Source organism: Pipistrellus hanaki (assembly GCF_964339955.1).
Source record: "Pipistrellus hanaki genome assembly, chromosome: 6".
NCBI lineage: Eukaryota > Metazoa > Chordata > Mammalia > Chiroptera > Vespertilionidae > Pipistrellus > Pipistrellus hanaki.
Window position 1 is genome coordinate 31222363 of NC_140508.1, and position 15112 is coordinate 31237474.

Consider the following 15112-nt stretch of genomic DNA (forward strand, 5'->3'; position numbering starts at 1 on the left):
ACAAGGGGTAGTGCAAAGAACCCAAGACCTGGCCGTTTTATACTTTTGATGAAAGAAATTTGTTTGTTAGCCCTAACTGGTTTGGCTCAGTGGATAGAGCGTCAGCCTGCAGGCTGAAGAGTCCCGGGTTTGATTCTGATCAAGGGTACCTTGGTTGTGGGCACATCCTCAGTGGGGGGCGTGCAGGAGGCAGCTGATGAATGTTTCTTGCTCATCGGTGTTTATAACTCTCTATCACTCTCCCTTCCTCTCTATAAAAAAATCAATATAGCCGAAACCGGTTTGGCTCAGTGGTAGAGCGTCGGTCTGCAGACTGAAGGTTCGATTCCGGTCAAGGGCATGTACATTGGTTGCGGGCACATCCCCAATAGGGGGTGTGCAAGAGGTGGCTGGTCGATGTCTCTCTCATCGACGTTCCTAGCTCTCTATCTCTTTCCCTTCCTCTCTGTAAAAAATCAATACAAATATATTTTTTTTAAAAGAAACTTGGTGAAGGTCCCCCTCCATTCTCTACCTCTGCATAACTGAACAAGGTTTTCTTACCCATTCATCCTTCCCCTGACTTTTGACATTGAACATTTGGGCTCAACACTTTCCCATCACCTATACTTATCTTCTTTGCTCAACTCTGACTCCTGAGTGATGACAGGGGCAGGCCTAACTGGTGAAGTTACATTCCTAAAGACCCATACATAGTATTTTGCAAGTGTGTGGTTTAAGTGATGATGTCTATTTTCACAGATAAGGAATAGAAATCAGGTGTTAAAATCTTTTGCTTACAACTAGAAGCTTTTTTTTTTTTTTTTTTAAAGGATATGGTAGTCATTAGTGCTGTCCATGTGGACATGTGGTAACTATTGTACTTGCTTGCCTACCTGAAGTTGGGTTTGGGTATGGCCTGTGAGTTCCTTTTTGTCAGTGGTCGGCAAGCCTCGGCTCATGAGCCACATGCAATCTTTGGCCCCTTGAGTGTACGGCCTGGGCGGGTCTATTTTGAAGAAGTGGCGTTAGAAGAAGTTTAAAAAATTTGGCTCTCAAAGTTCAGTTGTTGTACTGTCGATATTTTGGCTCTGTTGGCTAATGAGTTTGCCGACCACTGCTTTAGGTCAATGAAATGTGCCCAGGAATGATGTTATACCTTCTGGTGTGTAATTTACCACTCCCTTACCTTTGGTGACTGTTGGTACATTAGGTGGTGGCTAGTCCATCAGTCTAGGACCCAGAGCAAGCTTTCAGGAGACTGATGTTTGAAATGTAGAGTAAGGAAGAAGCTTTTGGAGTTATTAACTACCTATTTTGACTTGTACTAAGGAACCAGTATAAAATATGCTTTCATGCTTCAAAATCTTTTTCTGCAGAGGGATCTGATCCTGCTCAGGATTTGTTTCATTTCACTGCCGTTTTATACAAATAATCCAACATACACTGTGCTAGGTGTTCTGGATTCAAGCAAATAAGGCAGGCCCCTACTCTTAAAGATCTCCTTTGTAAGTGAAAAGAGGCAAAACAATGAAAATTGTAATACAGGATGGAAATAAATGAGTACTGAGGAATAAATAGGACTGAAGGAACAATAGTATAAGAGGGCACAGTTGATTTGGGGCTCAATGTTGGAAGAATGAATTGCCATTTATTAATTTGGGCACACTGGAATAAGAGCAGGTTTGTGGAGAAAATAGAGTTCAGTTTTGGCCTTGTTCATTTTGAGGTTCCTAATAAATGTCCAGGTGGTGATATTGGGTAGGCAGTTGGATATATATGTCTGGCATTTAAGAGAGAGATTGGGACTGGAGATACCACCCATATGCTGATGACTCCCAAATTTTTATTTTAAATCTGTGAGACTAGGCCCTGGCCAGGTAGCTCAGTTGGTTAGGGTGTCATCCCAATACATCAAAGCTGCTGGTTCAGTCTCTGGTCAGAGAACATACAAGAAGCAATCAATGAATGCATAAACAAGTGGAACAACAATCGATGTTTCTCTTTCCTTTCCTCTTTCTCTAAAAATAAATTAAAAAATTAAAAAATTAAAAAGCTCTGAGACTAGAGTGCAGAGAGTAAATGTAGATAGAGAAGAGGACCAACATCCAAGCCCTGGGCTATTCCGTGTAGAAAAGACAAGTGTAGCAGTATCTTCCAACTTGTGAGAGAAAATTATTTTCTGCCTCTGAGATAGGAGAAGATTCTGGGACAGTGGGAAGCCAAGTGATAAATACTGATGAGAACTAGACTGTTAGATTTGGGAATGTGGAGGTCAGTGGTGACTTGGACAAGAACAGTTTTTATGCCGTGAGTTCAAGAGAAAATAGAAGAGAAATTGATGACAGTCGGTATAGATAGTAATAGTGGTTTTGGCCGAAACCGGTTTGGCTCAGTGGTAGAGCGTCAGTCTGCGGACTGAAAGGTCCCGGGTTCGATTCCGGTCAAGGGCATGTACCTTGGTTGCGGGCACATCCCCGGTAGGGGGTGTGTAAGAAGCAGCTGGTCGATGTTTCTCTCTCATCTACATTTCTACCTCTCTATCTCTCTCCCTTCCTCTCTTTAAAAAATCAATAAAGATATATAAAATAAAATAGTGGTTTTGTTTCAAGGGTTGTTGTAAGGGAAAGCAGAGTACCATATTTTCCAGCGTATAAGACAACCCCCTAATTTTACAGTTAAAACATAGGTTTAGGCCTATATTCGCTACTACCTTCCACTTCAAAGAAAAGACTTACTTTGTCATCAAGATCTGCAGGTAATTTTTGTGCAATTTTGGTCTTTTGCCCCCGATTTTCAGTTGACTTTTTTTCGTTTCAAAAGTCATTTTATACACCGGAAAATAGGGCTGTGGCTGAATGGGCATGAGTGTTAGAGTCCTTTTTGTTTTCAGGTGGGCAAACATTTTAATTTATAGCATGCTTGTAAGTTGATGGGAATGATGGAGTACAGAGAGACAAACTGATGATTAAAGAGAGAGAAGGGACAGTTCAGAAGTGAGGTCCTTGAATAGGTGAGAGAGAATGAGATCTAGGACGTACATGGATATGTTGACTTCAGGCTACAGTAGTGCATGGACGGTTCATCTGTGGCAATTATATGGATACAAGTGCTGGTGCAGTGGTAGCTTAGTAGTGGAAGAAAGGGGAAGTTCTCTTCTGATTACTTTTATGTTTTCAGCTAAATAAGAAGGAAGTCTGTTAACTAAAAATGAAAAGGGGGAGGTGTTGAATGTTTGAGGAGAAAGAAGTTATAGCATTCATCCAGCAGAGTGGAGAAAAATTAGTTGAATAAGGAAATATTGCCTTTTTAGGTTTGCCAGGCAACATAAAAAATGCACACATTTGGTGTTTGTTGTCATAATTTATGGTGATACCCAGTTAGTGTGGTTATATGCTTTTCCTTCAGCTGTATTGAGTTGCTTGGATGTGGAGACAGTGAGAGGGAGTAGCTGAGGTAGAATAGAGGACATCATTAGAAGACAGGAGTAAAGGAACAGAGATAAAGGTAGTGGAAGGAGTATCTGTGCATATTGAAAATATCATGAATTAAGGAGGAAGTAGTAATAGCAAAAGAGACCATGATCCAGAATCTAAAATCTTCAGGGAATGTAGAGGACAGAATAACCCAGAGGTTTGTAGATGTCTGTAACAAGGAGGAATAATGGGTGGTTATTGTTTGATGGCATAAAGAAATCATGCAAAATGAAATAAAATTTCTCAAAACTGAAGGACATAAGTTTCCAAATTCAAAGGACTCTCCAAGAATTCAGCACAATTAATTTTAAAATAGCCATGCCAAGGCACATCATACTGAAAGTTTTTGAGCACTATAAAGACAAAAGAATATCTGCAAATCACAGAGAGAGAGAGAGAGAGAGACAGAGAGAGAGACAGAGAGACAGAGAGACAGACAGAGACAGGAATGGTGGGGTTGGAAACTAGAAGGTAATGGAAAAAAAGCAATGCCTTCTGAAGGAAAATGGATACCCACCCAGAATTCTGGATCTAGCCAAACTCTCAGGCAGGTGTGAGAAAAGGATACAGACATTTCACACATTCAAGCTCTCAAAGTTTGACCTTCCATACAACCTTTATTGAGAAGCCATTGGAGATGTGCCCTATCTAGCAAAACAACCTTATTAAGGGGTTCTTGTGCTCCACGTACAAATTGGATTTGTACTTATTAAGGGGTTCTTGTGCTCTTCTTTATTCCACGTACAAATTGGATTTCTTCCTTAAGGGACTCATAAACAAGGACCATTTTTGTTACCACTGGGAATTATCAAAGGGATGGACTTCTATTTATTTTTTAAATGTATTTTTATTGATTTCAGAGAGGAAGGGAGAGATACAAACATCAATGATGCGAGGAATCATTGATTGGCTGCCTCCTGCACACCCCCTATGGGGGATCAAGCCTGAAACCCAGGCATGTGTCCTTGACCAGAATCAAACCTGGGACCCTTCAGTCTGTAGGCCAACACTTTATCCACCAAGCCAAACCAGCTAAGGCAGGGATGGGACTTTTAAAAAATATATGATGTGTTTTGTTTTGTTTGTAAGAGAGAAAGGAAAGGAGAGGGAGAGAAAGAGAGAGAAACATCTATGTGAGAAAGAAACATCGATTGGTTGCCTCCTGCATACACCCCAACTGGGGACCAAATCCACAACCTGGTCATATGTCTAACCAGGAAACGAGCTGGTGATCCTTCCATGCACACATGGGACAGTGTTCAACCAAACTGAGCCACACTGGCCAGGGCTGGGATGGGACTGTTTTTTATTGCCATTTCCCACAGTGCTTGCTAGTGCTTAGATCAGTGTCTGGCATACAGTCAGCACTCACTAATATGAACTGCTATTCTTAGCAATTACGCAACACTGCTTGCAAAAATTATTTATTCAATGAATAGAGAATAATTGCAGGTGAAGCTGTGGGCTATGTTAAATTTTATGGATATTCAGAAAATGAAGAACCACAGTTGTGAGCTAGATGGTGAGAAGGTGGTTTAGGATAGTGATGTTCTACATAAGGAAAGCCTCACAGAAACAAGTTATTTCTTCAAATGATGTTTATTGGCCAGTTACCAATACCCATGGTTCTCTTGGGTTTACAGATGTACAGATGTAATCATTATTGATGTAATACAGATGGTCCCTGCCTTAAGAAAACTCAAAATGCAAAGCAAGACTTGGATCTCGTATGTCTGAAAATGTGAAGTTTCACCACCAGTATACTTGCTTGGGTGCTGGCCACCTTTTGGTGTACAGGATAATGCTTCAACTAACTGAACTACACCGGCCACGGCCAGATTTAGCACACTTTTAGTAGTCAAAGAAGTGGGGGAAAGTAACTGTGGATGCTTTCTGAATGAAGACTTGAGAAACTGGCTTTACAAAGAACAGATTGTTTGAGGAAATGCTCAGAGAAAGCTGGAGAAAGGAAGAAAATGGAAAATAAGATGCTATACTAGAATATAGTGAACAGACTTTCAGATAGCATTTTTCAGTTGAGATGGGTAGTATTTTCTGAAGCTCTTGAATTTAGTTTCTAGAATGGCTTCTGTACCCCAATTCATGAAATACGTGTAGGCATGAATTGCAATTGGACACGAGTTTTAACTATTTTAGATGAGGTGGCCTATCAGTTAGGAACTACATTTTGCAGGTGGTAAAAGACACTTAACAATATTAACTTTGGGGTGTATTGTTTCTTGGTAAAGATATCTAGAAGAGGGCTGGCTAGTCCTCGTTAGAAAGTCATCAGGGAACCAGGCCTCTTCTGTGAATATATTTTGCTATTCTGAGTACGTGGGCTCCATATTCTCCATAGCTTCTCAGTCACAAAATGGTTGTAGGATCTCCAGCTGTGATATCATGTCTGACAGGCAGAAGGGGAAAGAGAAAGGACAGCTTCCCGTTGAGTCAGTTCCTTCCCTTCCAAGAGCTCCCTCAGAAACTCCCACCTAATATGGCTTCTGCATGTCTTATTGGTCAGCTCTAGAACAAGTGAGAATTTAGCAAGTTGTTTGGAAAATGTAATGGACTAAGGATGACATTCAAAATAGGAGCAAAAATTGTAAAATACATAGGAATCAACCTATTAAGGAATGTATAAGACCTCTATAAATAAAAATATAAAAGGGTATAAAACAGAGAGGAATGAATGGAAAGACACACCATGTCCCTGATTAGGAGCTCAGTACTGTCCACACTCAATATGATCACAATACAAAATATCAGTGGGAATTTTTATGGATCTTAACAAGTTTATGGATTTTAAACTTCATCTTAAAGAGAAAGTGCTCAGTAAAAGCCATGGGATCTTTGAAACAATGATAAGAGGATTGACGAAACCGGTTTGGCTCAGTGGTAGGGCGTCGGTCTGCGGACTGAAAGGTCCCAGGTTCGATTCCGGTCAAGGGCATGTACATTGGTTGCGGGCACATCCCTGGTGGGGGGTGTGCAGGAGGCAGCTGGTCGATGTTTCTCTCTCATCGGCGTTTCTGGCTCTTTATCTCTCTCCCTTCCTCTCTGTAAAAAATCAATAAAATATATTTTTTTTAAAAAAAGAGGATATACCTTGGCAGATGCTAAAAAATAATCCATAAACTAGAATGTTCAAGAGATGACATTTAAAGCTCCAATTATTTTCTAAGTGTACTGTTTCTGTGAATATAGGTAAATGGATCAAATAAAGATAATAAAGATCCAACTATATATGAGAGTTTAACATATGCTAAAAGTGGCATTCCGCATCAGAGGATTGAAGGGGTCATCAATATATGATCTTGGGACAATTATATTTTGAAGGGAAAATATAGTCAGATTTCTGCTTCACAAAGGTTACCGTATTTTCCGGCGTATAAGACGACTTTTGAAACGAAAAAAGGTCAACCGAAAATCGGGGGCAATAGACCAAAATTGCACAAAAATTACCTGCAGATCTTGACGGCAAAGTAAGTCTTTTCTTTGAAGTGGGGGGTAGTCTTATACAGCGAATATAGGCCTAAACCTATGTTTTAACTGTAAAATTAGGGGGTCATCTTATATGCCGGAAATAAAAGCAAATTCCAGAGGAGCAAAGAGCTAAATTTTTAAAATACACATACACATACACATGTAATTAATGAAATGTTGGTATTTTATTATTATACTTTTATAATACTAGTACTAAGAGGGGAAGATACAAAAGAAATACATAAAACCCCTAAGCTTAAAAATAAAATTAAAACATTTAATTATATAAAACTTTTAAACTTCTGCCTGAAAAAGATACCATACAAAATTCAGAAGTTTGAAGAAAATACTTGCAACAGATGGCCAAAAAACAATTCTTAAAATATGATTGAATATATAAATTATTCAGGGGGAAAAGACAAAATGACCAAATAAAAATGGGCAAAGAACATGAATATGCATTCACAGAAAAATATAGATGATCAATAAACATTTGACAACCTACCTAGTGATTAGGGAGAATATAACTTAATTAACAATAGTTGAAAAGTGACAACATGGTTTGGAAAATTGTGGGGAAACAGATATTCTGAGAAATTGTAGGTGAGTGGGGTTTTTTGTGTGTTTTTCGTTTGTTTATTTTTTTATCCATTGGCTGACTATATTGACACGATACTGATTGGTTACATTTTGAAAAAAACATACAATATAAAACACAAAAAAAGTTGGTTTCATTCCTGCCTACTCCCCCTCTTATCCATCCACCCCCAAAAACTGATCATCATGATTTGGTCCCAAGAGTTTAGGTGAGTGTTTTAAGAAAACAATTTGGTAAGATCTATCAAAATTTAAAATGCAGATACCTCTTAACCGGGCACTGTTACTTTTAAGTTTCTACCTTCCAGAAATTTTTGTACTTGTGACAAAGATGAATGTATTAAGCCTGCCCATTTTTGCTTTGCCAAATAGTACAATTCCTGAATGCTCAATCCTAGTGACTGGGTAAGTAAAAACAAAAGAATACAGTACAATCCTTTTAAAAATGAGATTGGGTTCTATGTACTAACTTGGAAAGATCTAAGAGCATGTTTCAGAACAGTTGCATATCATGGTCATGCTTTTTTTTTTTTTTTTTTAATTGATTTTTTACAGAGAGGAAGGGAGAGAGAGAGCTAGAAACGTCAATGAGAGAGAAACATCGACCAGCTGCCTCTTGCACACCCCCTACCGGGGATGTGCCCGCAATCAATGTACATGCTCCTGACCAGAATCGAACCTGGGACCTTTCAGTCCGCAGACCGACGCTCTACCACTGAGCCAAACCGGCCTCAGCATGATCATGCTTTTATGTAAAACAACCCCCCCAAAAAACTGACCTGACTAAATATTTTACTGTGAGAGAGTCACACCAAATTCTTCACAATGGTTTTCCATGATAAGATAAATCAGATTGGTATGAGAATTCACTTTGTAAAATATTCAAAACACAGCATAGGAGAATATATTTGTTTTTATTGAGTTTTGAAAATCAAAAGATTAGCATAAATTACAGAAGAAAAACAAGCAAAAATAAAATTTTCAAGTTTTTTCTTCATTTCTAAGGAACCAGGATAATGAAGTACAGATAAATGTTGCTGTATGTACAGTAACTATTATAAAAGCAGTGAGCAGTGAATTAACTGTTACATATAAATCAGAAGATGGGAAGAACAGAGACAATTGTTTAGAATTTTAAAATATTATATCTGTGACTAATTTTATTGTCAGGAAATCAGTGAGGTGAGATATATCAGAAAGAAAAGGTTCAGAGTCGGGGTACCTAGTCACTCAGGTTCTGGTGCTGTTAATTTTTATTCAATCTTGTGACCTTGAGCAAACTGCTTCTGTGTAAGCTTTGGTTTCTTCATCTTGTCGCCTGTCTACATTCTTAGTCTGAAGCCAAGGAAAGTTAGAGATAAAGTATAGTATACAAGAAGCATATTTAATAAACTGCATTATTGGGTCTGCTCGGTCTATAGGTATTCTAAAGGAGTTATGGGTGACCAGAAGCTGTCTTCCCAGGATATGCCAGCTTTGCTCAGGTAGACATGGGAGCTAGAGGGTAGTACTATTGTTGAGTGGGCTTGGTATATGTGTGAAAATATATATTTAAAAAGGTATGGATGGATACATAAATTCATAATGGTAACCTCTAGGGATGAGGAACAATTAAGACTTTAGTTTTATATGTTTTGTTTTTCATCAAAAAGTATAACAAATTAACATTTTATTTGCATATTTTTAAAAGGCACTACTGTAGATTAAAGAATTAAATATTAAGTCTGGGTACTGGTAATATGGAGATGGTTTTCTTCCTGTTACTCACCAGGTCTTTTTTTTAAATAGGCAAATATTTCAGTAAGTAACAAGTTTAATGGTTCAGTGACAAATAGACTATGTCTGGTTAAAAATTAAATTTGGGGAGCAAGAAAATGTACAAACGAAAAGGAGACCTGAATTTAGCTTTACTCATTTGATAAGAAAGTAAGAGATACCAATGCTTCTACTTTATTTGGCCAGGATTCTTGTAGAAAAGAAACCCTTTATTTTTGTGTTCAGTGTTGTCTTGGCTTTCCACAGCAGTAGTGGGGGAGCTGTTTGTTTCCTGATCACATGAACTACTTATGCTTTTGTCACTGGCTTCTTGTAAGTTTGAAAACCAAAGAGTTCTTGGTAACCTTGGTAGCCTGCTGTCCACATGGGTAGGGAAATGGGCCAAAGGACAAACTTGATGAAATATTTCTAGTGTAGAGAATGATTGCAAGGTCAATCTTATATAAAACATGAAAAAGTGAGGAGAGACAGGCAACCATTTCCTAGGGAAAGAAGTTTTCTTTAATCTTGATAGTCTTGCAGTTTCTGTTATGCTACTTCCAAAACCCTTAGTTACTCCACATGTTCCCCTTATCTCCAGCCCTGGATTTGTATTATAAAAATGTTCAAACAGTACAAAAAAGGTAAAAGAATAGTACAAGGAATGTTTGTTATACCTACCACTTAGATTCAACAATTTTTTAACATTTTACTGTTTGTGCATTATTTTTATTTTCTCTCCCCTCTCCTCCTTTTCAGGTAAGTTGCAGACATCACTTCACTCCTAAGTAATCCCTCATGCAGCTGCTAAGAAAAAACACATTCTACTATTTCACCATAATATCATCTCACCCAAGAAAGTTAATAGTAATTGCTTACTGTCATCAAATATCTAGTCTACCTTCAAGTTTTCCCAGATGTCCCATGGTGTTTCACTTTAAAAAATTATATATATATCACATTTGTCCTGGCTGGTGTGGCTCAGTTGGTAGGCATCATCCTGTGCACCAAAAAGTTGCTGGTTCCATTCCTAGTCAGGGCATATGGCTGGGTTGTGGGATCAATCCCTGGAAGGGGGCAAGTAGGAGGCAGCCGATAGATGTTTCATTCTCACGTCAATTCTTCTTCTTCTTCTTCTTCTTCTTCTTCTTCGTCGTCGTCTTCTTCTTCTTCTTCTTCTTCTTCTTCTTCTTCTTCTTCTTCTTCTTCTTCTTCTTCTTCTTTCAAATTGTGAGAGTAGCTCTTTTATTTTTTTTCTCTATTGATTAAGGTATTACATATGTGTCCTTATCTCCACATTGCATACCCTCACCCTCCTGGTGTCTATGTCCATTGGTTAGGCTTATATGCATGCATACAAGTCCTTTGGTTGATCTCTCCCCTTTACCCCCATCCTCCCTTATCTTCCCTCTGAGGTTTGACAGTTGGATCAATGCTTCTCTGTCTCTGGATCAATATTTCTCTCTTACTCTCAATCTCCTTTCCTCTCTCAAAAAATCAGTAAAAAATATATTTTTAAAAAATCATATTACAGCCCAGCTAGTGTGGTTCAGTGGTTAAGCATTGACCTGTGAACCAGAAGGTTATGGTTTGATTCTAGTCAAGGCAGATGCCAGGCTTGTGGACTCAATCCCCAGTAGGGGGCGGGCAGGAGGCAGCCGATCAATGATTTCTCATCGTTGATGTTTCTCTTTCTCCCACTCCCTTCCTCTCTCTGAAATCAATAAAAACATATTTTTTAAAAACATATTACATTTCATACATGGCATTGTATTATTATTCTTTAATCTCTTCTATATTAGAAGAGTTTTCCCTCTTTGTTATTTTTGTTTTGCATGAGAGTGACTTTTTATAACTTAAAAAATGTTTTAATGTGATAAAATTTGCCATTTTAACTACTTTTTAAGTGTACAGTTTAGTGGCATTAAGTACATTCACATTGTGCTGTAATCACCACTATCTATCTACCACAAAACTTAAACTCTGTACCTATTAAAGAATAACTCCTCATTTTGTTCCCCCAGCTCCTGGCAACCACCATTCTACTTTCTGTCATTGTGAATTTGACTATTCTAAAAACCTCATTAAGTGGAATTATACAATGTTTGTCCTTTTGTGAGTGGCATATTTCACTTACTGTAATGTCCTCAAGGTTCATTAATGTTTTAGCATGTTCCAGAATTTCTGTTCTTTTTAAGATTTAATAATCTATTGTACATATACCCCATAGTATATTATTTTTCTGTGGATAGACACTTGCCTTGCTTCTATTCTTTGACTGTTGTGAATAATGCTGCTATGAACATGGATGTACAAACATTCATGAGTCCTTACTTTTAATTCTTTTGGCTATATGCCCAGAGTGGAATTGTTGCATCATATGGTAATTCTATTTTTTATTTTTTGAGGAACCTCCATACTCTTTCCACAGGGGCTGCACTGTTTTACATTCCCACCAGTGGTGCACAAAGTTCCCATTTCTCTCCATCCTTTCTAATATTGGTTCTTTTCTGAGGTTGTTTTATGCTTGTTTGTTTAGTGTGTGTATGTGTGGGGGGGTAGACATCTTACTTTTGTGGGAGTAATATCTCTTTAAGGTTTTGATTTTCATTTTCAGAATGATTAGTGCTATTGAGCATATTTTCATATGCTTCGTGGCCATTTGTATATATTCTTTGAAGAAATATCTATTCAATTTTGAATAGGTTTTTTGTTTTTCTTGAGTTTTAAGACTTCTTTACATATTCTGAATATTAGCCAATTATTAAGTAAATGATTTGGCAAATATTTTCTCCCATTCTTTGGGTTGCCTTTTCATTCTGTTGTGTCCTTTGGTGAACATAAATTTTTAATTTTGGTGAAATCTGATTTATATATTTTTCTTTTGTTGTCTGTGCTTTCAGTGACATAGCCAAAAGTCATTGCCAAATCCAATGTCATGAAGCTTTTCATATGTTTTTTCATATGTTTTCTTATAAAAGTTTTATGGTTTTAGGTTTACATTTAGGTCTTTTCTCTTTTTTTTAAATGCTTTTTTAATTGATTTTAGAGAGATGGGAAGAGAGAGAGAAAAAAACAATGTGAGAAAGAAACATCCATCAGCTGCCTCCTGCATATCCCCTACTGGGTATCGAGCCCACAACCCAGGTGTGTACCCTGATCCTGAACCAGCTATCTTTTGCTCTGACACCATTTATTGAATAGGTCAATGTTCATCCAACTGGTTAGGACTCTATTCTATTTTAAATTAAATTTTGTACATATAGTGTAAGATAAGGCTTCACATTCATTCTTTTGCATGTGGATATACAGTTTTCTCAAAACAATTTTTTTAAAAAACTGTACTTTTTCAATGAATGGTCTTGGTACCCTTTTCAAAAATTGCCAGTACCACACTGCCTTTTTTTTTTTTTTTTTTTTTTTTTTTTTTTAAACCTTACCTAAGGACATGTTTACTGATTTTAGAGAGAGGTGCAACACTCCATACCGACCAGTGCTGCTTTGATTATTGTAGCTTTGTAGTAACTTTTGAAATCAAGAAGTGTGTCCTCCATCTTTGTCCTTTTTCAATATTGTTTTGGCTATTCTGGGTTCCGTGAGAGTTCATATGACTTTTAGATGGATTGTTTTATTTCTGCAAAAACGTCCTTGGGATTTTTATAGAGATTGATAAAGATTTCTTTGTATAGTATTGCAGTTTAACAATATTAAGCCTTTCTGTTTATGAGCACGTGTGTATTTCTATTATTCTATCTTCCTTAATTTAAATTTCTTTCAGAAATATATTAATGATCCAGTTTCTCTGAATTGTCACCAGAATTTTTATTTTACGTAGCTTTTCTAATAGGTGTGTAGTAATATCTCATTCTGATTTAATTTGCATTTCCCTAATGGTTAATGATGGTGAACATGTTTCATGTGCCATCTCTGAGTCCTCTTTGAAGAAATGTTCCTTCATGCTTGTTTTCCATTTTCTAATTGTATATTTTTTACTGTTGAATTTTGAGAGTTCTTAATTTAAGTATCCTACTGTCAGATATGTGATTTGTAAATATGTTCTCCCAATCTTAGCTTGTCTTTTATGATTTAAGAGAGGAATGGGTGAGGGAGAGAGAGATAGAAACATCAATGAAGAGAGAGAAACACCAATTGCCTGCCTTTGCACACCCCCAACCAGGGTCTGAGCCCATAACCCGGGCATGTGCCCCTGACCGTGGTCGAACCTGAGACCCTTCTGTCTGCAGTACGACGCTCTATCCACTGAGCCAAACTAGCTAGGGCTTAGCTTGTCTTTTCATTCTCTTAACAGGGTCTTTCACAAAGCAACATTTAAAATTTTGATGAAGTCTATGTATCATATTTTTCTTTTATGGTTCATATTTTTAGTATTAAGTCTAAGAAAGAACTTCATCAAACCCTGAGTCCTAAATTTTTTTTCTAAAGATTTTATACTTTTACATTTAAAAATTTTTAATGTATGATCTATTTTGAGTTAATTTTTATGTAAAGTGTAAGGTTTAGGTTGAGGTTCATGTTTTTGTCTATGGATATCCATTTGCTCCAATATATTGAGAAGACTATCCTTCTTTCATTGAATTGCTTTTGGACCTATGCCCTAAATTAGTTGGCTATATTTGTCTAGGTGTATTTACGGCTACTCTGTATTGTTCCATTGAGCTATGTATCTGTCTCTCAACCAACCACTCAGTCTTGATTACTTTAGCTGTCGAAGTCTTGGCATTATGTCAAATAATTTCTCCCCTTTTGTCCCCCCCCAAAAAAAAAATTGTTTTAGCTATTCTAGTTTCTTTGCCTTTTCATCTAAGTTTTAGAGTTATTTTGTTTATGTCTACAAAAAATCTGTTGGAATTTTGATATGAATTGTTTTAATCCTGTATATCAATTTAGAGAGAATGGACATCTACATTATGTTGAATTTTCCAATCCATGGACACATTATGTCTCTCCATTTACATAAATATTCTTTGACTTCATTTATCAGTGTTTTGTAGTAGTATGTAGTTTATAAGTTTTATGCATGTTTTGTTAGATTTATATTTAAATAATATTGAACTTTTAAAAAAATATATTTTATTGATTTTCTAAAGAGAGAAAGAGATAGGGATAGAGAGTTAGAAACATCAATGAGAGAGAATCATCAATCAGCTGCCTCTTGCACATCCCTTACTGGGGATATGCCCGCAACCAAGGTACATGCCCTTGACTGGAATCAAACCCGGGACCTTTCAGTACGCAGGCCGACGCTCTATCCACTGAGCCAAACCGATTTTGGCTAAATAATATTGTACTTTTAATTTTGGTTTCCATGTGTTTGTTGTTTTTATGTAGAAATACAATTGCATTTTACATAGTGATCTTGCAACCTTGTTGAACTCATGAGTTCCAGAAGTTTTTTTTTTAGATTCTGTGATATTCCCTACTTCATTTTCAATCTGTATGCCTTTTATTTTCTTGCCTTATTACATTGGCTAGAACTTCCAGTATTCTGTTGAATATGAGTGGTGAGAGCAGAAATCCTTTTCCTATTTCTCATTTTAGAAGAAAAGCTTGTCTCACCATTAAGTGTAATCCAAAACTTTGCTTTGAAGGTTTTTGTAGACATACATTATCAAGTTGAGGAAACTTGTCTATTCCTAGTTCTCTGAGTGCTTTTATTATAAACTAGAAGCCCAGTGTGCAAAATCTCGCAGCCCCGCCCACCAGCATGAGCCCCATCGAGCTTATAGCCCTGCCCACCCACGTGCTCCTCGTGGTGCTCACAGCCTCACCTACTCACACTGGTCTTTGGTTGTTAAGGC

At 37.2% G+C, this 15112-nt stretch overlaps 1 protein-coding gene across 3 annotated transcripts in view; it reads left to right on the forward strand.

Moving 5' to 3' along the window:
• DNAAF9 (dynein axonemal assembly factor 9) overlaps nt 1-15112 on the forward strand; it is a 128398-nt gene that overhangs the window by 2318 nt on the left and 110968 nt on the right. For 2 of the 3 annotated variants that reach the window (XM_084886863.1, XM_084886862.1), the window contains exon 2: nt 8960-9022. The exons of the other annotated variant lie outside the window; for it this stretch is intronic. In XM_084886863.1, the coding sequence (XP_084742989.1) occupies nt 8960-9022 (63 nt within the window). The remainder of the gene's footprint in view (nt 1-8959; nt 9023-15112) is intronic. 3 annotated transcript variants of the gene reach the window in all.